This window comes from Mastomys coucha, unplaced genomic scaffold, assembly GCF_008632895.1.
Source record: "Mastomys coucha isolate ucsf_1 unplaced genomic scaffold, UCSF_Mcou_1 pScaffold1, whole genome shotgun sequence".
NCBI lineage: Eukaryota > Metazoa > Chordata > Mammalia > Rodentia > Muridae > Mastomys > Mastomys coucha.
This window is the reverse complement of record NW_022196891.1, coordinates 88343391-88368703: the sequence shown is the minus strand read 5'-3', so window position 1 is coordinate 88368703 and position 25313 is coordinate 88343391. Positions and strand designations below refer to the sequence as shown.

Sequence of the window (25313 nt, the reverse complement as noted above, 5' to 3'; positions counted from 1 at the left end):
CAGAAATCTCTAAGGAGAGGAGGAAAAGAAACTCACCCGCCAAGGAAATGAGAGTCTTATAAATCAAGGGCAGCTTCCTACTCTCCTTTTTATTATTGACTAACACTTTCCTTGAGTCCCCGCTGTTCTGTTTACAATAGATTGTCTTGCTTTTTAAGCCTTACATTGTTTCTACCTGCATTCTCTGAGTTACACCTCCTTTCTAGACAACTGCTTATCTTTCTTTTGTTACCTTGACACAAGTACTGACCTGAAATTTGCTCTGTGGCTCAGGATACTCTCAAACTGCTCATCTCCTGCTGGAGCTTCCAGAGCGCTGGTATGCAAACAGGTTTTGTGGGGTTTTTTTTTGTTTTGTTTGTCTGTTGGGTTGGCCTCAAACTATCAGCAATCCTCCTGCCTTAGCCTCCTGGGTGCCACCATGTGCCACCATGCCTAGTAGTAAACATTTTAAAATAGTGACAGAGCATTAAAAAAATTTTTTTAATTATTAATTTTCCCCAATTTTTTTTAAGCCAGGCTGACTTCAAACTCCTTTTGTAAGCAAAGCTAGCAATGAGCGCATCATCCTGCCTCAGTTTCCCAAGTACTTACATGTACTATCGCACACAGCAAAGAAAGTCTTTTCGTAATCCTTCTGTTAACATGTATCAGCCGCATGTAACATGGGCCTTATAGACTGTTACTTAAATTTCCACCTTTTCAAATTGTCAGTAATGCAGGCTGAGGACTGTTGGTTCCTTGCCGCTGATCAGTTCCACTGTCCATTTCACAAGCGTGGCCACGTGGCCATGGTCCTGCTGAACCTCAGGAAAATCCTGTGGCCAGCTTCAGACTAGTGGGGAAGACTTACTTGGTGCTTGGTAACCAACAGTAAATTTCCAAAACCCCTATTCCGGCGACCCACTCTTCCTGACCCCCTTCTTGCTTTCTGTCACGCTGGTGTCCCCAACATGCTGCCGCCCAGAGGCTGTCCCTTGGTCTGTTCCCAGGGACTAGAGTGTCACCTTAGCCTGCACAATCTCCAGTCAGCTTTCTTTGCACACATTGTATCCATCACCCGAGGTGGGGCATCTGATGCTCACATCTAAGTCCCTAAATACTGTTCTGTTCACATCACCAGGCACTGGTAAAGTGAATCCTCCTCTGAAGTTCAATTTTTTAAAAAAGATTTATTTTATTTATTTTATGTGTATGAGTACACTGTAGCTGTACAGATGGTCGTGAGCTATCATGTGTGTGGCTGCTGGGAATTGAACTCAGGACCTCTGCTAGCCCCGCTCGCTCCAGCCCAGCTTGCTCCGACCCCCCTTGCTCGTAATTCACTGTAGCTGTCTTCAGACGCACCAGAAGAGGGCGTCAGATTTCATTACTAGTGGTTGTGAGCCACCATGTGGTTGCTGGGATCCGAACTCAGGACCTTCGGAAGAGCAGTCAGTGCTCTTACCCGCTGAGCCACCTCGCCAGCCCCTGAAGTTCATTTTTAATGATGGAATCCTAAATGGGGGTGGGGGTGGGGAGGGTCCACTTTAAATTTCAGAACATACCAGAGCACCGCTTTGTGAATAATTTTTATTTCATCAGAAACATACACTGAAGTGAGGCTCACTTCCCCTTTCTTCCTGGCCTTGAATCTTCACTCGCCTGATGTGCAGCAGCTAGCTGGCATGCTAGCTACCCTGGGCTAGCACGTTTGTTTGTGCATATTTGCTACTGAAAGACCCTATGATATCCCCTGCCTCCCAACATACACCTATGCCCCTGGGGACATAGTTCAGACTGATTATCAAAAGCTTTGCTGCTCTTTAATAGCCAGGCACCAGCTCTAGCTCCTTGGAACTCTCTTCTGCTCAGGCCCTGAGTCCTGTTCGCCAGGCTCGCCTGTGCCTTCACAAATCCTTGTTCCCTTCATCGTCTGTGCAGATCTGTTGTGCGGAACCAGACAAGATGCTAGGACGAGGCAGAGATAAGCCAGACAGCCACGGCTTTTTGTACACCTCTGTCTGGGACGCCCTTTCTCTCCTCCTATGCCTAAGAAGACATTCCTAAGCCACTCATTCATCAACCCTTGCCAACTTCACTCTGCTCCGGGTCAGCCCGGATGACCCGGGGCTGTCACTACTTGTGGCCAAGCCTCCCATGTGTGTTGGAGAGCTGGGTTGTTTCACTGTGACGCTGAGCTCACGCACAGTGCCAGAACACAGGAGGAGCTTGTTAAAATATTTACTGCCAGACACTGCTATTTTATATGCAAATTTGCCACCTGAAGATTTTAATCTCCTCAAGGTCAAGGAGCGTTCCTACCCTGCCCTTGTGAGCACACTGCTGAGAGCAGTGTCTGGCAATAGGAGATGATTTGATGGATTGATTAATGAGTCTCGGCTCACGGGAGTGACTCAGTCCACCCTCAGCCACTCCAGTTTCAAGTACGAGTTCATCATCAGATGACTTCAGATTGTCATATTTCGGGAAACAGAATAAAAGTCTAAAAAGCCCTGCTCAGCTTACTCAGTCAATAGCAGGGCTTATGTCTGTGGTTAAAGCAAATTAGGGAATAATGGCAAATTTGGCAGGGAGTTCAGCATCGCAGAAGGCACAGGAGCTGCTGGCATTTTCCAAGTGTGAATCTTCTGGAATTTCAGGAGTAAGAGTTTCCTGGTAAAGTCCACACACATCTAGCACTCGGGAGGCTGGGTGAGAAGGACCTGTTTAACACAGACCACACCGTTCAAGGAAATAAACCCAGGCAAAGCTCTCTAGGATCCAGAGGGCAAGGATGCTCAGCAGAAGTCCTGAAGTCCACCAGACCTGTGTTGGACTCAACCATCAATGAGTAGTTCTCTTTAACCTTTCTGAGCTTGCTCACTTCGTCTGTAAAACTGAGAAAATAGTACCAACCCGACAGAATTAGTATGAAGATCAAACAAGACAACTTGTATTTTTGAGAGTTCTTACTATGTGCCTTGCATGTAACATGTTCTGAGTAAATAGTAATTGTGACCGGACCACTCATTGATTTTTTTTAAACAAATATTTCTTTTCAAGTCAGTCAGTTATTCTGAGATGGAACTTTCCACTGGGGCCTGTAGTCATTTCTGACAACTTTGGGGTCTATGAGACTAATGCACAGAGAAGAAAAGGAAGCTGGTGTATTGATGCCTGCCTCTAATCCCAGCACTCTAGAGGCAGAGGCGGGTGGATCTCTGTGACTTTAATGCCAGTTGGGTTTTCTTTGAGACAGGGACTGGTACTGGCCTGGGATTCACTATGGAACCCAGGCTACCCCCAAGCTTCTGCTCCAGCCTTCTGAGTGTCAGGATTACAGCCATTATTCATCAAAGTAGCTTGTTAATATTATCTAAAGAGAATAAAAAACAACCCAGCAAACAAACAAAGAGCAAATCTCCCCAGGGTCCTTGCATCTGACTTCCAAGGGTACACCCCAAGGACAGAATGTATTTGATATCTTCTCGTTGTCCTTAAACATTCTCATATGACTTACATTCCAGTTCAACACATCCATACTTGTGCAAGGTAAAACAGTGCTTTAAGCACCTGCTGTATACAGCAGGTGCTTCGGTGCATCCTGGCTTTGCTCTAAGGCTCTGGTGTAGAGTCCTGTGCTTGTGTTTGGTTGGGACAGATGGAAACAGATGACTTCCTGAGTCCTTTTAGACCTGGTGTTGTGTAGTCCTGAAAACCAGCGCCACCTGACTCTGGCACTGGCTCCAGGTACAGACTGAGGAGGGGACAGCTAGTCTGGTTGTTCCTCCACGTCACTATGCTGGCATAGAGGTGCCAGGGCTACAACATGGCTTAGCCACAGTGAGAACTCCGCAGGAAGGCGCAGGCAGAAGCAGTGCCAGGTGGTCCTGCCGGTTATGACTCTCTCATGTACAGACTCAGTTTCCTCTTCCACAACGGGCAGACAGTATCAAGGGGGTCTCAAAATTACAGCTGGAAGGTTAAAGGACATGCTCTGTGGGAAAAGCGGCTGTACGGTTTTTTCCTTTGGATGTTAGCAAACAAGGAAGGACACACAGGTCATCTCTGGTTCCTGGGATCCTTCTCTCTTTCAGCGTGTGTAGCGATTGAAGATTGAACCAAGACCCTCTTCTAACTCCATTTAAGTGACCGGAGGGAAGCTGGCAGTTGGTGTCTTTTCCCATCAAAAAGACTAAAGTGTGTCTAGCATGTTAGCAAAATGTTGGTAGCACCCCAAATACTAACGTAGAGCAACAACTGAGTTAAGTTATCCAACACCCATGAGCTCCCACTGACTATGGCAATGAGTCAGGGTGGTGGGTCCCACTGAGCGGCAGCAGGGGCAGGTAGCACCAGGATGGGTGGTACGTGGGCTTCTGAACGCTGGAGGTGGCAGTCTCGTCACCGTGGTAATCCTTAGTATAGTTTATCATTTAGATCTATGTATATTTGTTCTATGAAACAACGGTATGTGCCCTCCGCCTTACAATAAATGGGCATGATCTAAGGAAGAAATAATGAGGGTAGTACACTGTCCAGAGTGGTAAACAAAAGAACAGGCCCAATGGTTGCAAGTATATAAAACCATAACTGTATCTTAAAATTATGTGTGAAAAACAAAACAAAACAAAACAAAACCCAGAAAGATATCTCAAAATCCTGACAGCGTTGGGATTCCAGGTACTTTTTTTTTCTTTTGCCTTTTCCCTAGTTCTCATAATCGCAGATATTATTGTAAGAGGCGCTTGCTTTTGTTTGAGAGACAGAACCTTGCTGTGTAGCCCAGGCTGTCTCTTAACTGCTGTACCTCACAGGTGGCCTTAGACCTTCATGTTCTCATCTTAGTTCTACAGGCATGCACAGCCAAGTCCAGTTAGGTGCCTGTCAGCACGATTTTCTTTGAAACTCTTTTCAACTCACTTCCACATCTATCATATTATCTGATATTTATAGCAATGCTTTTCAGGGAAATGAAGTTAAATAATCTCATTTTGTGGACTGCCAAGCTAAGGTAGTACATTCATGACTTACACAGCCACCCAACTGCAGGAGGTCAGACCGGTGCGCAGGTCTCAGACCTACTATGTCCGGCTAACACCGGGCTTCCCTGACTTCATCTCAGATTTCTGGGGCCCGAGGATTTCCTCTCTGAAGCGGGGGACAGCTGCTACCTAGATTTGGCCCTATGGTCTAAAGTCGATGTCTGTACACAAGATGTCCACACAAAAGATTCAGTCCCTGCCTTGGGTAAGCTCCTCTGTGGCCGGGTACCCACATGAGTTTAAAGTTTGGAAGTGTTGAGAGAGAGGCGGGGAAATAAGAGGATAGGCTATGCCCTAGAATCTAATCAGACAGCTTCTCAGCTGTAGTTTCCAGAAAAACCACGTTAGTCATTGGGCCATGCAACAGCTTTCCCCAGAGCCGCCTCTTCTGGCTTTCAGAAATCTACAGGGCAGTGGGGTGACTTGGGGAAAAGAGTCTCCATTTCAGGAGCCCCTCAGTTCGCCCCAGGGACCCCCACAACAATACAATGGAAACCCTTGGAGGAGGACCTGCCCTTCTGGAGATAACAAAGGCAGAACCAGAGCGGCACTGGAATCCCCAACCCTCAGGGTGGTTTGCAGCCATTTGCCACCATCATCCAGCACCCAGAAACCCAGTGTCTGACTAGTGGTTGTAGGTGGAGAACAAGGTATACACTCCTGTCGCTTTTTTTTCTGGGAAGCCCACCTCATGACTGTCGCTCTGGGTGTTTCGGATTCCAGATGGTGAAGGGGACAGAGGGCACCCTAGAAAGCCTTCCTGACCACAGTGGCAGGTGCCATTACCGAAGACTGCAACTGCGAGCCTCCATCTTAGGCACCAGGTGCTGCTACTCTTTCCACACCCTTTTCAGTGTGGGAGGACCAGAGGTCGGAGCTAGGGGGCATGGCCACTCAGCGCAGCGTTCACAAGCCAATCCAAGGGTCTCCCTTACCTGAGTACCCACTGTGTGCTGTTCCCCCACCCCCACCCCAGGATGTCAAGATGTACTTTCAGAGACTTAAATTACTAATTCTCACAATCGACTTGGCCGAGAGCATGGGTTCCAGAGAAATATACCCGACTCCCTTTCCAAGGTCAAGAAGTGGGGTCAAGACCCTTGGATAGACAGGCCAGCTGGGCAGCTCAAGCTTCCCTGTTGCCTTGTTTCTGGAGTCTCTGAGCAAATACAGTCTGGAGAAGCGTTAAAAGGGCAGAGGAATGTGGAAGGGATCGCCCTCTGAATTGCAAAAACCTTTAAATATCTCTGAACTTTCTTTTTTCCTTTTTTTGCTTTTGGCTCCCTGTAATGTTTTTGTGTTTAGTTTTGGTTGCCACGAGGGGACTGTTTTTAGCTGTCTGGTTCCTTCTCCTCCCCTTTTAATTTTCCCTCTTCCTTTTCGTACATGCCCCAGCATGAAGTCTCCAATTCTTATCTCACTCAGCAAAACAGACCGGGGCTGATCTACATACGGGCTCCCCGGGCGGTTCTCTGGCGAAAAACTCCACCACGTTCAAGTTTCTGCTTAACCCTCTTTGACTGGGGTTAACCCCTGAAATCCCGTTAGCCAGGGGCTTCCGGCTCGGGCTGGACAGGCATTCTTTTGCCTTGGTGTGGGGCAGAGGTTTGGGTGCTTGCTGGGAGCTTTGCATGCCCCTCTTCGTGGCGCTACCCGTGCATATGGGCGAGCGCGCACGCTGCACACTGGGGGCATTAAGTCAGGGTAAAGTGAGAAGCCAGGAGACTCAGATGTTGACAACTTCCTTTGGTCCAGACCTTGGAGCTCTTCCTTCCCGTTTTTTCTCAGGCGTTTTATGATTCTCCTGGGAGCCTAGGGGACTGAATCCGGCAGAAAGTAACTTTTGTTTGCCTGGGATAGGCGTTTCATCCAAGTGTGTGTGGGGGGTGGGTGGGTCGACTTATCCCTGGTGAGTCTTATCGCTTTTAGGGTTTCAGTAAGAGAGGGAGGCGGAGGATGTCAGACTCAGAGTTCTGTAAACAATTGAGAGTTTCTATCCAGGTGCGACTTGGAGATAGAAAGCTAATGATTAGATTAGCAGGAAGACCGGCGTGGGGGAGGACACCAGGGTCGTGACCAGGTGCCCACGAAGCTCTGCGGACTTCTGTCCACGCTACCCTTCCACGGTTCTGAGGGGGCTGGTCTTGCTGCTTGGGGTCTCCAGACTGTCGGCCGAGCCTTCTTCCACTTGAAGACAGGACCCACCTAACCTGTTGAACACCGGTTTAATCCGTAAAGCAATAAGGGATTTCTGTCGGGGTTCCTAGCGGCTTGGGGCGGAGTTCGTGTGTCCCCCCCCCCCCCCCCCCAGTCTCCCTGCTACAGCGTACAGTGGTGTTTATTTATTCCAGGGCGGCCTGTTAAGAGATGGGGCAGGTACGAGGAGATCCCAAACGACTTTCTTTTCTAAGGCACCTGACATTCTTCGGGGTTGTGCGGACACGCCCGGGGTTTACCTGCCCGCCGGTCGGCTCGAGGACGAGCTGTGGAGGTGTGGAGCAGGGTGTGGGCGTGGGAGACGGAGGGTGGGGCCCCGAGAGCCGTTACCAAGGCAAAAAGCAAAGCAAAACATTAGCTCGGCGCTTCCCGCGCGTCGCTACCGCAATCCCGTCAGATCCTGGCAGGATCTAAGAGGATCCCAGGGATGGAACCACCCCAGGCTTCCCGGGCCAGCGAGGACAGAGAGACTCCGGGGGCCTCGATGGAGGGCAGGAGCCTGTGAAGGGCGAGACTCTGCCTTGGAGTGGAGGAACCCGGGTGCAGAGAACTTGATTTTTTTTTTTCCCTAAGTGTCTGTCTCAGGAGACATCAGTTGGTGTAATACCATGTACGGCCTTCCTCTGGACCATAACAGTAGCGGTGACAGGTGCTGTGGGGCAGCGGCACCGGTCACTTCTGCTTCTCACCCCAAACTACCACCTGCGACCTTCTGACCGCCTTCCTCTCAAAGGCGGGTGCTAGCAGGCCTCCGGCGTCCTGCCCCACGTGTGCCCGCGAACGCCTCCCAGGCAGGTGCGCGATTCCCGGGCCGCAGCCGCGTGCACTTCTAACCCTTGATGAGTTATGGAGACGCTCCCGCGGTCTTGCGCTCAGCCCAGACCCTCAGAATTACTGGATCAGAACCGGGAAACGATTTTCAAGGTTCAAACCCAGATCTGTTAAGGCCTTGGCCTGAAGTCGAGCCTTTCCCGCCGACAGATTTGAGAACAGGGGGCCCCAGTGTTCGGGTTTCAAGCGGTGCGTGCTCAGTCCTGGCCACCGGGTCTCCAGAACAACCCTCTGTTCCTGCGGACAGACACTCGAAACCTGGAGATGGTTTTTCTCTAAATACTTCCTGAGGTCTAGGCGGACCCCCGCTCCCGCCCAGGCCGGGCGCGTAAAGCTGAAAGCGTCCCATTTCTCGTGCTAGCCGAGCCGCCTTTTTCTAGCTCCTTCTTATCCCGCTAAATGGCCTCTGATCTCTCCAAATCTTTCCTCTTTCTACGCTCTTGCTTTCGTGGAGAATTCCCTGTTCATTTAAAAAAAAAAAAAGTCTTGTGGTGGTTATTATTAAAAACAAAAACCAAAACCGAACTGACGGCGTCCCGTCCCTAGCACCTCGGTCTCCTAGCGAGTTCGGGGGGCCCCTGCGTGTGTGCGGCCGCGGGCGTGGGAGCAGGAGGCCGCCGACTGTCTACGTTAACCCACAGCTGCTAGCGGGGTCCGCGGCAGCGGAGGTCACAGTGGCGGGTAACGGTGTGGATTCACCGGAGTGTGACTTTGGGCACCTCCTTCACGCGGGAGATTGCCACCGCTACCCCTTCCCCGCCCCCTCCTTAGGCTAGGCCGCTGGCCAGAGAAGGGCCCCCTTTCCTGAAGTTTTTCGAAAAATGACCACGCATTTTAGAGAAAGGTCGTGCCCGCTTCCCAGCCTCACCTAGTCTGGGCCACTGCCAGGACCCGCCTCCCGGCACCCCTCCCCCTCTCCCCCAGCCTAGCGGAGGGAGAGATGCCAGGGCGGTGGAGTCATGCCGCTGGCTTGGGCACCATTGGCTCATGCCTGGAACACGCAGCGGCGAATACGCACATCTGGCGGTGCGCCCGGGCGGCTCCCGGCCTGATATGGAGATAGAGGGCGGGCGGCTGTGTGTGTCCCGGGCGTGCGAGGCGCGCAGGACGCGCCGTGACCGCCCCTTCTCGCACTTGCATCACCGAGTCCGCGGTCTCCACCCACCTTCGGCCCCGCCCTCGTCCCTCCTTCACCCCTCCTCTGGCCAGTTCTCCCTGGAAGCTATTAATAGCATTACGTCAGCCTGGGATTGGTAACCTGGAGTTAAGCGGGCTCCCTGCCAGCGCGAGGGCTTTAAAAGGGGTGATGCAACGCGCTCCCAGCCACAGTCTCACTCAGCGAGACGCGCCGCGCACGGTGCTTCCCCGGCGAAGCCGACCGGCCAACCCGCGCTCCGGCAGAGTCCTTGGCGCTCGCCCGCCGGCGGCACTGACCGCCCGCCTCTGGCCGCTCTCTGGACCCTGGCCGCCCCGAGCGAAGACTGGAGGTGAGTTAGAGCCACGCCGAGGAGCTCTGCCCTTCCCACCCTAAGTTCCCCTCTGGTGACCAGTCCCGGGACCCTTGAGCCACTGGGGACCCGAGCCCTAGTTTCCGCGGCACAGTCGCTTGGTTGAGTTGCTCTTCGCTACCGCTCCGAGCTGGGGAAAAAGTTTGTGATAAAGTGAAAGAACGAACTTTCTCTTTTGACTTGAGGCGTGAAAGATGCCCAGGGACGGAGAAGATCGCGCGCTTTCAGCTTGCAACTAGGAGAGGTCGTCTGGGTGGGTGGTGGGTGCTGGTGCGCGGGGGTGACCCACACTCTAGGGGGTCGCGGTCCGTTCCTCCTCCATCCATCACTTCTTGGTCGGGCGCTAGACTCGGAGCGGGTCCCTCCTGAGTCCGCGAAGAGGCGCAGTGGCCGCGGCTTGGGGAAACTCTGCTCCCGGTACCGAGCAAAATGAATGGAGAAGGGACGCTCGGACGGAGGTCCGGCACGGCCGCTGGAGGTCGCCTTGCGCCCCCCGGAGCAGAGCTCTGGGCCGCAGGACGGCGCAGAGCGCGGCGAGCGAAAGTGAGCCGGGGTAAGTTTGAAGGCGGCGAGCGCTGGTGTGGCGCTGTCCCGGGGCTGAAGGCCCAGAGGTCTCCGCACCCGCTAACATCGGGCGGCTGGCCTTGAGACGTCACTTCCAGCCTCACTCGCAGTTGTGACTTGCTGTGCTCTTGGCTGACTTTTAACTGGTCCTTGGGTTTCTTTGTGTATTGGAAGTGAACCGAAGGAATCGGATCGAGCGGGTGGAGGAACCAGGGTGTGGAACCACTTATACTTGTATGTGTGTGTGGGGTGTGTGTGTGTGTGTGTGTGTGTGTGTGTGTGTGTGTGTGTGTGTGCAGGGTTTGTTTTTGTATTCTTGTGACAGAGTCTCACTCTGTAACCCAGACTGCCAGTACAAACTCCAGGCAATCCTCCTGCCTCAGCCTCCCAAGTGCTGAAATTACAGGCCGCCACGCCCAGCACCTTTCTGTGTGCTGTGTGTGTGCTTCAGATAGCCACGTTTTGACAGATTTGTTTCTAGAGTGAAATACTTGAAGTAAAAGGAGTCAGGAAGGGGTGTTGAGTGTGGGGGCTCCCCACCCAGCGTTCCTAACCGATCTCTGAGACACGACAGGACAGGGGGCTTCTCTTGCGTATCTGTCTCCCAGTTCTCTCCCATTGGGTTGGTTCCCTGCTCCAACCCCACAGTCATTTTCAACTCCCATTTCTGTATTTTCCTCTTAGCTATTTTATTTTCCTTGATTTCATCATGTAGCTCATGGGCTTTCTTATAAATTAAAAGAGTTGCCAAGCCCGATTATTTAAAATGTTTATTCTTCCCTCCTGTCCCACTCTTTTGAGACAAGGTCTCCCCTGTGTAGCCCGGGTTTGCTTTAAACTTATGGCAGTCTTCCAGCCTCAGTCCCAAAGTGCTGAGATTACAGGCGTGTGTCACCAAGAAGAGAGCACATGTTTTGCATGTTGCATTTGTTGTGGGGTAATGTTACCACATACAGGCTCTTGCTTGGGGGTGGGGCTGGGATGGGGGTGGCTGTTGTTTCTATCAGGAGGTTTCAGAGGCTGCTGACCGTGCTCAGAGTGAGGAAGACAGCGCCCAGCACCGTGGCTATCTAAATCCCTTCTTGGCACACCAGTTTCTTCTGGTCTTCATTCTGTCAAAGCCTCCTCTGTGAGGGGTGCCAGGTATGGGGCTCTTCAGCCCTCAGTTGTCTGCCTGGGTGGCAGCTTTATCTGTGTTTGCATACTTGTTGAACTGATGGGTCCTCGTGGTAGTGCAAAGCTAGCAGAGGGTGGGTGTGAGCAGCATGGCTGGACCGGACCACACCCATGTCCGTGAGTTTAGGCAAGTGCTTCCCTCCCGGGGCCTCAGTTTACTCAATGACAAAATGGGGGTTTGATCTAGACAATTCTAGTGCTGGGTGTTCTATGAATCCCTCTTTAGCCAGACTCTGTGATTCTTTAAGGAGCTTCAGGGGAGGAGGGATATAGCCAGGACCCCACAGAAACTTCCAGAGAGAAACAGTTTCCTTTGTGAGAGCTCACAATCTCTGCCAAACCAACCGTAATGGAAGAATGCTGATGTCAGCAAATTGGGTGTAATTCACCTGATGTCTTGGGAACTCAAGGGTCAACCACTGGTTGTGACAGACTGGCTTGAAATTCTTGAGGATCCAGTCAACTCCTGAAGAATAGAACTAAACTGAACTGAACTAAATCAGGTTTCCTGAGGGGCAGGGGGGAGGTGGAGTCAGAATGGACATGCGGATGCCGATTTCCTTATGTTTTAAAGTTTGTACATGTGATGTATTGTTCCCCACAGCCCTGGGAGGGAATTGGCAACCTCGATCACTGTTTTCAGATAGGAGCCTCTGGCTTGTGAGTGGGTGCTCAGCTAGTGAGGGCCAGAGATAGACCTGGAGACAACTGTCTCTGACCCTGAAGCCCAGCCTCCCGCCTCCAGTCTACCAAAGGGAAAAAGAACAGGATGTAGAGTTAGGAAGGTGGCTACCGATTCCCTAGTACTACAGGACGGTTTGCAGGCAGCTTGGTGGAAGGAAGTGGAAATCAAAAGTGAAAATTCAAAGCCATTATAAGCTACTAGGAGATAAAAAAAATCGTAGGAGCTGAATTTCCAGTTAAATGAGGGAAGTTTCATTTTCTTGAAAATGATGAAACTGCCAATGGCGTGACGTAATTTCTGATTGGAAGTCATGAAGCAGAAGCAGAATCTGGAAGACAGTTTCATGATCAGTGTGAAGAGTTCACTCAGTGCATCCCAAACTCCCAAACACGCCCCTCTTTGGGGCCTCAGCTCCTGAAGTCAAGCTGAAGTTTTAAACTTCCTTTCTCTAGAGGACACAGCCTGACTCTAGTCTGACTCTCTGGAGACCTCTGTGCAAGACAAAGCAGAAAGGACAAGAGTCCAAATCTTACAGAGCATGCCCCCATGATGATGGAAAAGGGTTCCTTAACAACACGCCTGTGTCCCCAAGTAAGCCCCACCCCCAGCTTGTCACAAGAACATTCCATACCGACATTCCTCTGTTTCTTCCTGACTTTACACTAAGAATGGCATTGGGGGAAGTCCTAAACATCGGACTTTAACCTCAGAGGGCTCATCAGTAAATTTAACTGGGCGGCTAGAGGGGCATGCTCAACTGCTGTGGCTCAAACTAGTTAAGAATAGGTGAGCTGTCAGTTCTACAGATGACGGCCAGGCCAGTGGCAGCTCTGAATTCCACCCCTGGACTGTTGGGGATTTTTTTTGTGTGTGTGTGTTTGTTTGTTTGTTGTTTTTCCAGTTAAATGCAAAGGAGACTATAGAGGAAGATGCTGAGCCTCTGGCTTCAGAAGTCAAAGAAACCCCCAGCTACAAGGTCACAGCATCCGATTAAGAGACCTTCAGTTCTTACTCCTGTCTGGGAGAAAATTGTGTACATCTCTGGAGTTCTTTTGACTCAGCAGTCACTGGCCTGGAAGTTCCGCCTCCACCAGTGGGCCTTAACCTCCAAGGAAAGGGATCCGAAGGAAGGGCTCTTAATGGCAAAGAATGTGACCAGACCCCAGGGAGTCTCCATGGGAGAGCAGCCATCCCTCTGCAGGAGATCCTGGGAGACCCAGTTTAGCTCCTGGTGGCAGAACGCTTTCCAGGGCATTTTGTTTTTGTATTGTTTCCCAAGCTGCTCACGCCACTCTTGAGGAATTAGGGTACTCAGTTACCAACCTTCCTGTGCAGAGGAGAAAGCCAATGGGGTACTGTCACCATACATAACTGAGTGGTCTACAAATCCCGATTTTAGAAAACAAATTTTGGTGTATGGATTTTATGGAAGACTGTGAGTTCTGAAACCATGTGAAACAAACCCTGGTGCCCCATCCTATCCCGTGTGAATTCGCGGCACACACCTTTAATCCCAGCACTTGGGAGGCAGAGGCAGGCGGATTTCTGAGTTCGAGGCCAGCCTGGTCTACAGAGTGAGTTCCAGGACAGCCAGGGCTATATGGAGAAACCCTGTCTCAGAAAACAAAAAACAAACAACAAACAAACAAACAAACAAACAATCTGTCTAAATCTCAGTTAACTCCTGTCTAAAATGGGACTAATTTTTCCAGCACTGACTGTAACACTCACAGGCTCAAGGGAGACAAGGTAGATAGATTTCTCTTTAAATGTTAGAGATTTGCCAAAAGGCTCCCTGCCGATCACTATACTGCTCCTGCTTCAGGAAAAGGCCGGTGGAGGTCATGGGGGCAGCAAGCCCACGGCAGAAAGAGGCACCAGGACACTCCTCTAGATTGTTTCTGCCCTTGGTTTCCCTGTCACCCCTGTGGGTTTGCTGGCTTGTAGACTGATGAGGCCATCTGCTACAGCCACCTCAGTTCCATTTTATTTATTCAGTTGTCTAACTGGTCAGCAGGCTTCATGGGCCAGTGCTGGGCCAGCCAGGCCAGAGTTTCAGCAGTGGTTTGCTGGCTTTCTCAGCCCAATTTCCATATGTAGACTGAGTCCCACAGGGCCAAATTACCTGCTCCTTCATGATCAGGCCCATCCTAGGTCCCCTTCAGCTCCTGTTCCAAGCCTCGATCCTTGTACCTCAGAGCTAAAGAACACCCTCTTAAGTTCAGAACTTCGCTCCTGGCTTTTGCCTGCCGAGGTCCTTTGCTTTGCCAGCCTTCTCGTTAAGAAGGGGCTCGGTGTTCCTGCATGACCTGAGTGACCGCCATCGCCATTCCCTGCCAAGGACTAGGGCAAAGAAACACACCCAGCTGTTCTTACCTTCCTCATTCTCACTGGCCGACCCAGCTTCCTCCAGGAGAAAGTTCTGCCACAGAGTTGTTGAATTCAAGGCCCCAGCTTTCATTGGCTAACAGATGCGGCCCGATCCGAGTGTCTTCCCATTTCTTTTTGAAAAGGATACTGAAAATGGGATCACAGAAGGTGCTGGACTTTTTTGTTTTTTTGTTTTCTTTCCTTTTAGGACTGAGGCCACATTTGCTTATTCTGTGTACCAACCACAGAAAAGTCCGAAAAGACAGCCTCCTTGAGCTTTATTTTAGATGTGTCTGTGAGTTGAGTGTTTTACTCACAATGAGGGGAGTATAACTTTTTTTTTTTTTTTGATGGTTCATTGAATTTAGTTAGCATTGCTTGCACCGGTGTGGGGTTAGTTATTGGCACATAGGCTACATAACTACTGAATAAATGACCCCTTTAATCAGCAGGGTTCTCTGTTAAAATAGCTCCTGGGCTAGGGTTGGGACCTCGTCTCCCCTCTGCAGGTCCTGTGCAGGTAGCCAGAGCTGCTATGAGTTCATGAGAGGAACTGCTGTGTCACATCCAGAAAACATCATTTCCCAGCACTCTCCTTTCCTGTGTTTACCTCCTTTTGGCCCCGATGTTGTTCCCCGAGCTACAAATGTGTGTGTGTGTGTGTGTGTGTGTGTGTAGGGGTGCTATTTAGGATGGGACACTGAACAGCCACTTATTCTCAGCACCTTGCCCAGTTATGAATCTCCTCATTAACTGCTGCCTGTTGCAGAAAGAAACTGACCAGGATTCAGGGTACCACTAAATCTATGGGTCAGAATGTAAATATTCAGGAGACAGTTTGTCAACATGCCCATTTAGCAAAACAACAGTAATATGTTCGTTCTCCTTTGTTTCCTATAATTTCTTCAGCCATGGGTAAGGCATGGGCATGAAGCAATAATAAACCAGAAGCCTCGGAGCTGGGGGGGGGAACGGACTTGGTTCTGAGGTAGGCTGTACCTCCGCGTGGTTGGACCCCATGCCCCAGGACCCCTGAAGCAGTTTGTGCTTAATTTTTTTCTTTCAGCAAAATGATGCTTCAACATCCAGGCCAGGTCTCTGCCTCAGAAGTCAGTGCAACTGCCATCGTCCCCTGCCTCTCACCTCCTGGGTCACTGGTATTTGAGGATTTTGCTAACCTGACACCCTTTGTCAAGGAAGAGCTGAGGTTCGCCATCCAGAATAAACACCTCTGCCATCGGATGTCCTCTGCGTTGGAGTCAGTTACCATCAACAACAGACCTCTGGAGATGTCAGTCACCAAGTCTGAGGTGGGTTCTGTCCCACGTGACTATTCCTTCAGCTCCTGCTTATCACACACACTCCACATTCCAGCACATTCAGGAGGCTTAGAGTTAGGGATAAGAGTCATTCAAAGCACTGCCCTCTGGGAGCTTAAAGTCTAAAGACGATGGAGTCAAGACTGGAATACACGAATGGCCAGGCATAGGAGTGTGCACCCAAGAATGGGCAGGCATAGCGTGCACGTGTGTGTGTGTGTGTGTGTGTGTTATCAAGAGGCTGAAACAGGAAGATCAAGAGAGTGGTGAGTTTGAGGGCAATCTGATGTACATATCAAGATAAGAACAGAACTTGTGTACTTGAAAGATGTCAAACAGGCAGGCACCAGATGTGAGTCCTAGGCCAGAGATCCAGGGCTGAAAAGCATTGGACCATGGAGGGTTCTTGAAGCCGTGAATTTGGTGAGGTCACCTTCTGTGCAGAGACTTTCTAAAGAAACGAGGAATATGGTGGTGATTTTCATCACCCAATGGCTCCAAGGACCAGGGCATTAGCCCTACCTACCCTTACTGATAGCAATGCTCACAGATTTGAGGCACCGTGTGTTTGCTCTGTGCTCACACATGTTCACACACATGCACTGCTCTGTGTTGAGAAACCTTTCCATAAGACACCTGGAGTAACAGATGTGGCAACTGAGCCGTGGTTGCTGGTAGCTACGTTGTCTCAAGAGCATCAGAGGTGAACACTTGCAACTTTCCTAGGCTTTCTTGGTTAGGATTACTTTAAGTTTACTTAATGGGTGTGATCAAGCTATGGGATAAGGCTTGAAACTGGCTCAAAAGATGTGACTTTAAAAGGAACTTAATGTCAGGGGTTGTAGGTCAGTGGCAGAGTGTAAGACCTTGCATTTGATCCCTAGCACTGGGGGCGGGGGGTGGGGGGGGGTAAAAAGAGATTGACCAATAGGACTGACATTTGTGGAAGGTCTGAGGGGGACCTGGCTCATAGCATTTGGGCAGATGGGAATGGATTATTGATGATGCTGTTGCCATGAATACCGTTAGGGGCATTAGCTGTGCTTTCAGCTAGCACAAAGGAGGTCAGAGAGAGGGTACCACAAAACAGTCTTGGGCACCGAGTCCATCACTGTAGAGTGTAGGCTAGAGCCTGGGACGCTGGAGAATATAGGCTGGAGCCTTGGACACTGGAGAGTGTGGGCTAGAGCCTGGGACACTGGAGAGTGTGGGCTGGAGCCTGGGACACTGGAGAGTGTGGGCTGGAGCCTGGGACACTGGAGAGTGTGGGCTAGAGCCTGGGACACTGGAGAATGTGGGCTGGAGCCTGGGACACTGGAGAATGTGGGCTGGAGCCTGGGACACTGGAGAGTGTAGGCTGGAGCCTGGGACACTGGAGAGTGTGGGCTGGAGCCTGGGACACTGGAGAGTGTAGGTTAAAGCCTAGGACATTCTGGGCATTTTTTTTTTCTTCTACTGACATAGTTTGAAATAAGATACAGTAGTAGGGAAAGATGGGAAAGGGAGGCTAGACAGGTGGGTGGACCTGGAAGGACAGTTGGGGTCTCTAGAGGGAGAAAAGTGGGCAGGTGATGCTCCCAGGCAATTCCTGACTCTAGGGGAAAGGATGTATTTATAAAATATTCTTTTTCTAGTTCTGAATTATGGGGATCAATGTTTTGTTTGGTTGGTTTTGGTTTTGGTTTTTGGTTTTGAAGACACGGTTTTTCTATGTAGCCTTGACTGTCCTGGAACTCACCCTGTAGACCAAGATCTGCCTGTCTCTGCCTTCCAAGTGCTGGGATAAAAGGCATGTGCCACCACTGTCCAGCTCACAAGGACCAATTTAAATATCAAAACCTTACTTCAAGCTAGGCAGTGGTGGCACATCCCTTTAATCCCAGCACTTGGGAGGCAGAGGCAGGTGGATTTCTGAGCTTGAGGCCAGCCTGGTCTACAGAGAGTTTTCCAGCAGGACAACCAGGGCTTTAAAAGTAGACACAATTGTAATTCTTTTTTTTATTATTATTTTTTTATTATTTTTTTATTTTTTATTTTTTATTTTTTTATTTTTTTATTTTTTTGGTTTTTTGAGACAGGGTTTCCCGGAACTCACTCTGTAGACCAGGCTGGCCTCGAACTCAGAAATCCACCTGCCTCTGCCTCCCAAATGCTGGGATTAAAGGCGTGCGCCACCACTGCCCGGCTTTTACTTGTTCTTTTGATTTTCATGATTTGGACTTGGTTTTAAATTTTTTAAAAAATTGTGTGTGTGTGTGTGTGTGTGTGTGTTGTCTGCATGGATGTATGTGTACTGTGTGTGTGCCTGCTGCCAGAAGAGAGTTCTGGCTTCCCTGGAACTAGAGTTACACTTGGGAGCCACCATGTGGGTGCTGGAAACCAAGCCCAAGTTCTCTACAAGAAGAGCAAATACTCTTGACCACTGAACTGTGGTGTGTGTGCACGTGTGTGCGTGTGCGCGTGTGTGCGTGTGTGCGTGCGTGTGTGTGCGTGTGTGTGTGTGCGTGTGTCTGTCTGTCTGTCTGTCTGTCTGTCTGTGTCTCTGTGTGTGTATATGTGTGTATATGAGTTTTATATCTCCCGGGACTGTGACCCTGAGGCATGAAGGATAGAAATTCCTTGGGCTTTGCCTCTCTAGATCATAAGACCTCCATCTCAGTCCACCATGTCTTCTGATTCAAAAGAATGGGAAAAGGTCAGGAGTGGGTCAGTCATGGCATCCCAAAGCCGGCAGGGTCTGACACCAGGCAGACCACAGGGAGCGTTCATCTCAGATGTACTTTAGCAGAGTACATGGCTGGATGTGCTCATTGCTCATTGGTCTGTAGACAGTCATGGTCAGGGTGAACATCCACGGAGAGCCACCAAAGCTGGACCACTGAACTGTGGTGTGTGTGTGTGTGTGTGTGTGTGTGTCCTCTGAGCTCCCCGTACTGACTCAGAAGAAGGCACAGGAAATCAGTATGATTTGTTGGTTGAATCAGCAGGTGGTTCAGGACTCTATCCACCAATCGCATCCAGCTATGGACTTATCAATACCATTTGCTGCCATTAATGGTCTCAAGTCCCTCTTCTCCTGGAGCTCACTGACCTCATGGGAAGGACGTTCCATGATGCTCTTGGTAAAGACAAAAATGTTGGTTATTTTTCTGTAACTGTGGTCAATGGTTGACAGAAGCCACTGGAGGAACTTTGTTTTGGCTCACACAGTCCATCCTGCAGGGAAGAGATGGCAGCCAGGGAAGGTCCAAGCTCAGTGCTAAGGGCTTGTGCATGGTGGTGAGACTTGTGCATGGTGGTGAGACTTGTGCATGGTGGTGAGAGCTTGTGCATGGTAGTGAGAGCTTGTGCATGGTGGTGAGAGCTTGTGCATGGTGGTGAGAGCTTGTGCATGGTAGTGAGAGCTTGTGCATGGTGGTGAGAGCTTGTGCATGATAGTGAGAGCTTGTGCATGGTGGTGAGAGCTTGTGCATGGTGGTGAGAGCTTGTGCCCACAGTGGTGAGGGCTTGTGCCCACAGTGGTGAGGGCTTGTGCCCACAGTGGTGAGGGCTTGTGCCCATAGTGGTGAGGGCTTGTGCCCACAGTGGTGAGGACTTGTGCCCACAGTGGTGAGGGCTTGTGCCCACAGTGGTGAGAGCTTGTGCCCACAGTGGTGAGGGCTTGTGCCCACAGTGGTGAGGGCTTGTGCCCACAGTGGTGAGGGCTTGTGCTCACAGTGGTGAGAGCCTGTGTACATCTTTCTAGCTTAAGAAGCAAAGCTTAGATAGAAGTAGGTTCAGAGTTCAATAGTCCTCCCACCTTTTGTGCAACAGTCTACCCCCGCCACCCATGTCTCCCACCCCAAAGGTTCCACAACCTCCCCAAACAGCACTACTCTCAGAAGAGTGCGGCTAGGAGGAGATGATCTGATCATCCCTGACTCCAGAGGGAAGGACACACTTATGAAGCCTTTGTGTGTGTGCTTTGATTATAATAAGTATCAGTGGTTACAATTTAAAATTCAAATTCTTATTTCAAAATCCAAATGCATTCTAAGGTAGGTTTTAGGTTTCTTTTTTTTTTTTTTAAAGAGATTTATCTATTTATATTAGTATACTGCAGCTGTCTTCAGACATACTAGAAGAGGGCATCAGATTCCATTACAGGTGGTTGTGAGCCACCGTGTGGTTACTGGGAATTGAACTCAGGACCTCTGGAAGAGCAGTCAGTGCTCTTAACTGCTGAGCCATCTCTCCAGCCCCAGGTTTTAGGTTTTTAAAGTGGATTTTAGTTTACTAATTTCCAATATAATTCTATTTTACTGAACAGGCTTTAGATTTTGTTATTCATTGTCAGGTGTATGCATGCACGTGTGTGTGAAGGGAGTTCATACAAAAACCTAAGTCATGAGGCTGGAGAGATGGCTTGGTGGTTCAGAGCGCTTGCTGTTCTTCCAGAGGACTGGAGTTCCCAGCACGTGCAATGGCTGGCTCACAGCAGCCTGTACCTGCAGCTCCTGAGGATCCAGCACTCTCCTCTGGTCTCTGAGATCACGGTGAATACATGTGGCAGAAATACACACAGACAAACATAGATATACAAACGTACACATGCATGATTAAAAACAAACAAAACCCCACAGTCTTGATATTTGGGTTTGTGGTCGATTAAATGTGTGCCTTTCGGATTTTATAGGTGGCCCCTGAAGAAGACGAGAGGAAAAGGAGGAGGCGGGAAAGAAATAAAATTGCTGCTGCCAAGTGTCGAAACAAGAAAAAGGAGAAGACGGAGTGCCTGCAGAAAGTGAGTCCTGCCTGGCCCAGCCTCCCCGGTGGGGATGGAAAGCCTTGTAGGTGGAGCAGAAATGCCAGCTGTAGGCAGAGGATGGATCAAAGCTATTTGTGTGGTAGAAATGACTCTGGAGATGTATATGCGCACGCGCGCGCGCGCACACACACACACACACACACACACTCACACACACACATGTATATGTACATATATACATACATATGTGTGTGTATATACATATATCCCGGGCCAGCAAACTGGCTCATGAGTAAAGGTACTTGCCATGCAAACCTGGCACCCTGGCTTGATACCCAGAACCCACTGTGAAAGGAAAGAATTGATTTCTAAAGGTGACCTCTGACCTCTACATGCATGCTGCGGCACAGTCTGGTCCGTATACCCCTAGCAGTTTCTAGACTTTTGGGTCACACCAGCTTAGTGACAGAGACTTTACTCACCAGTTTTACCAAATACAGCAAAACTATAAAACCCTACTACTGCTTTTGGCTCTCAGGCAAAGCTTTTATTCCACTCTTCAAGTTACTATGGTGATCCGGAAGTGGTGCTTATAGTGTTCCTGCCTGGATCTGAACCCTGTCTCCCTACTCCGTAATTATCCAGCATTGAGCACGGGGGGGGGGGTGACACCCCACAAAAAACCACCAGGGGTACAGCAGGGGTACAGGCAGGGTAGGCCACAGAGCCTGGAAGTCTTTGCAGGGGCCATGTCTGCTCCCCCAAGTGTATGCAGGCCAGCTTCTCAAAGAGATATAAAAGCCTGGGATGTCTGCTCATTACTTCAGGGTCAGTGAAACAAACAAACAAACAAACAAACAAACCTGGGAAGCTTTGGTGTTTCTGAGAATACTTCTGTGGATATGGGAGTCTTGGTGAGATCAGAAATTCAGAGAAAACTCCACACTACCAGTATGGGTCTCTCCCCAGCTCCCTAGATCCTGTGGGGCCCAGATGCCTTCTGCATGGGCAGTGGCCTGGAGCAGCCCTCTCTGAGCCCTTTGGTGCTAAGGCAGTTTCAGCAAGCATGGAAGCCTGGCTCAGTGGCATCTCTAAGCTTTCTTTTACATGTCTCCTAACTTCTGAGGTCTCTACAGGGTTCACATCACCTTCCACCTAGTTTGGTCCTCCCCATCTTTGTAGTAGGATGGTTCTTCTAGTAGGTCTCTCTCAGTTTGAGGAGCCCCAAGGTTTCCAGGTGGTCTCCCACCTCGCTGCCACTTGCTCTTTCCATAATGCCTCTCTTGATTGTCCCACAGGAGTCAGAGAAACTGGAAAGTGTGAATGCCGAGCTGAAGGCCCAGATCGAGGAGCTGAAAAATGAGAAACAGCATTTGATATACATGCTCAACCTGCACCGGCCCACGTGTATCGTCCGGGCTCAGAATGGAAGGACACCAGAAGATGAGAGGAACCTCTTTATCCAACAGATAAAAGAAGGAACATTGCAGAGCTAAGCAGAGGTGGCAAGGGGGCAATTGGGGAATCCTTACTGAATCCTCCTTTTCCACCCCAAACCCTGAAGCCATTGGAAAACTGGCTTCCTGTGCACTTCTAGAATCTCAGCAGTCAAGAGCCGTCGGGGCAGGAGGGCCTGCGGTAGCTACTGCATTGTCCCACTCTGCCCCCGAGTGAACCGTGGAGCAGGCAGGAGCATCCTTTGTCTCACCAATTCCAAGATTTAGGCCTTACCATCCCGGCCATTCTCAGATGACCTAGCTGGCCCCATGCTGGGGTCCCATGCAACGCAGGATCCCACTAATGGGATTCAGGCAGAAGTGTCTACCCTTGATGGGTGGGGTGGGACCACGTCCTCCACTGTGGCTGACAACGTCTGTCCCTCCTAGGGAATATGGAGTGAGAACATTCATTTTTGAGGTTGTCCAATGGCCAGGGTATGCTTTCTAGAACCTATGCTGTTCTGCCCCAGAATGACTGTGCGTAGGGCATCCATTTCAAAGCCTGGTGTTGTGCCATTTAGAAGTTTGTCTTGCACAACATTGGCATGATTTTTCTGGGAGTTTCATCAGATCTGATTTCTGAGACTTTGGGGGTCTGCCATGGTAGGCAGTGCCCCTCAAAAGCATCTGGGTGGCCATGTGAACTTGCTGGCGCCAGGGGAGTGAAACCGGCTGATGACCAGCTGTGCTGCTTTGTGCCGACAGAGGATGGCCAGAGAGGATGTCTTCTCTCCTTGTACCCACTGCTGAGGGACAGCAGCTGTCTTTGGCTACAGACTGTTACAGCATCACAGGATGAAGGCACAGAGTCCAGCTTTCAAAGGGTGTAGGACTCCACACTCAGTGACAGGGCAGGAAGAGCCAAAGATTCTCCGTTTTCCTTTCTTCCTGCCAAAAACCACAGCCAGAGCCTGTGGAGAGACCAGTGTTTGAAGCCAGCTGCAGGTGCAGGGCCAGGCGTCTGCACTGTGGGATGTTAATGGCGTTGTGGTCTTGCAGCTATCTGGAGATGTGGTCCAGAGCATTTCAGTTGGGAATTCTCTCCCTCTGGCCACCAGGACTCTGGCTACTGTTAAAATTTTGATGTTTCTGTGAAACCCTCAGTATTTAATCCCACTCAGTAGTCTCATTACAGTTTTCTGTAAGAGAAAATATTACTTATTTATCCCACTATTCCCAGCCTGTCAACATAATAAATGTCAGAACAAGACCTGGTAAATCTTAATGTGGTGGTGGTTTCTGCTGAGTGTTGAAATAGTGACACTGCCTCTCTGTCATTTAAAAATATACATTTTTAAAAAATGTATATTTTATGTGTATATTTCTGCGTGTGTGTCTGTGTGCCACATGCATACAGTGCCTGAGGAGGCCAGAAGAGAGGGCATTGGGTCCCCCAGAACTGGAGATTCAGAGGGTTGCAAGCCACCATGTAGTTAGTTGCTGGGAATAGAACCCAGACCTCCAAGAGCACCGAGTGCTGTTGTTAACTGCTGATCCATCTCGCCAACTCGATTTATTTTTAATCATGTGTGTGTATGTGTGTGTGTATGTGTGGTGTGTGTGTTGGGGGTGTGGACATGAGTACAGAGACCAGAAGAGCTCTTAAACACTGAGCCAGTCTGCAGCCCAGGTGGGTGACTTCTAACCTTGTACCTCAGGCTGTTGACTAATACTCAAGTTTCTCATTGACAAACCCTGAAACAACACTACAGGTGTGTCCTTCACAAGACTGTTTGGCGCTAAGATAGATTTTGTTTGCTTTGAGTCAGAGTCTCAGTATGTAGCCCTAGGTGACCTGAAACATAATAGCCAGACCAGACTGGCCTTCAACTCCCAAGTGCTGATCTGCCTCCAGAATGCTGGTGTAAAGGCGTGCACCACCATGTCTGCCTACAATAGAATTTTGATGTGAAATCCAAATATGTTAAATATTTCAGCCATCAGTTTCTCTGAACACACAAGTATGCCTGAAACATACACATGCTTTTAAGCTCGAGCCTTTTTACAAATTACATTTAGTTTGGGAGCAGATGATTCACGTCTGTGCCATAGAGAACAACTTGGAGTCAATCTCTTTCCGTCATGTGGGTCCTAGGAATCGAATTCAGGTCATCAGGCTTAGCAGCACATGCCTTTACTGGCCGCACCATTGCTTCGGCTCAGCTTGAGTCTCTTGGACTTGCCTTCTGCCATAGTGGTCCTTGAGCGAGTTTCAGCTTGACTTAGATAGTGTTCACATCTGTTAGCATCTGTGTGCCTCATAGCACATATGTATTTCAAATCTCAAGGGAAAGGGGGTGGGGACAAAAAAGAGGACAAAAACTGAGAGGACAGTTTTGGACAAGATGGGGGATGAGTAGGGTTGTTCCAAGAATGGTAATCCTAATTTTCTGGAATGTCATGTTCCAGTGATTTCTCCCTGTGCCGCTCCCTTCCTCCAGGCCTCTCCTTCACTTTGTAGTACTAAGGATACAGCGAGCCCTCTCTTCCCTGGCAAACCACAGCGCTTGAGTGGAGGTCTGGGGACGGCATTTAAGGATCAGTTCTTTACTTCTAACCACGTGAATCCTGGAGAATCAACTTAGGTCAACAAGCTTGGTGGCAAATACTCTGACCAGCTGAGCCAGCTTGCCAGCCCTATCTCTATGCCTATTTGTTTGAAGTCTTGCATGATGCCTTTAAACTGTCTTATATCACAGGCATGGTTGTACCTCTGTTTGTTCCTAATCAGTAAAGAGCCATCTACCTCTTTAGCTAATCTGTACCTCAATGAAAGGGAGGAAATAAAGACAACAAAAAACCAAAACAATATTGCCCTAATCCCTTGGTTGTGGGTAGAGGTGCTACTACAAAGTCAAGGCAGTTTGAAAACTGCCACGAGGGTGATAGGTTAGAGAGGAGGCAGAGGGATGCCTTCCTGTGATCTTTAAAAAGAACTGCATTGACACGTGCCACCCAGACCTGTGAATCCTGTGCTTCAAGTTGAAGAAGGCAGGCCAGGAGTCTGAAAGAATAAACTTAGACAGGGCCATAGGAATTCGCACCTGCTTGGCCACGTCTTCAGTTCTTCAGGTGCCTCCTGCAGACCATGGGTGACATCTCACTGGCAAGGCTCCCAGGAGCCACCCTTCTTTTTCTGCTTCTTACGTTGTCCTGGGATCTGTCCCAGTGTCTGCTTCAGAGTAAAGATTGGAAAGGTTGTGGCCAGGACTTGAGTTCCACTGTCATCATTTCATAGTCTGTCAAGAGATCAAATGCTTGTTTCCAACGTAGCCAGCTTACCACCACCATCACCGCCACTGCCACCACCTTCGCCACCACCACCACCATCACTGCCACCACCACCACCACCACCACCAGCTTCACCACC

General features: G+C 49.8%; 1 protein-coding gene across 2 annotated transcripts in view; it reads left to right on the top strand.

The window, feature by feature from the left end:
- Positions 1–23153, top strand: part of Atf3 (activating transcription factor 3) — a 50106-nt gene extending 26953 nt beyond the window's left edge. Inside the window, exons 1-4 of one of the 2 annotated variants that reach the window (XM_031338863.1) lie at positions 9297–9562; positions 15445–15688; positions 20373–20480; positions 21743–23153. In XM_031338863.1, coding sequence (XP_031194723.1) covers positions 15449–15688; positions 20373–20480; positions 21743–21940 — 546 coding nt within the window. In that variant the 5' untranslated portion in view covers positions 9297–9562; positions 15445–15448 and the 3' untranslated portion in view covers positions 21941–23153. Of the gene's footprint in view, positions 1–9296; positions 9563–15444; positions 15689–20372; positions 20481–21742 lie in introns of those variants that run through there. The other variant, XM_031338873.1, reaches the window with a different exon arrangement.
- The last annotated feature ends 2160 nt before the right edge of the window (positions 23154–25313 follow it).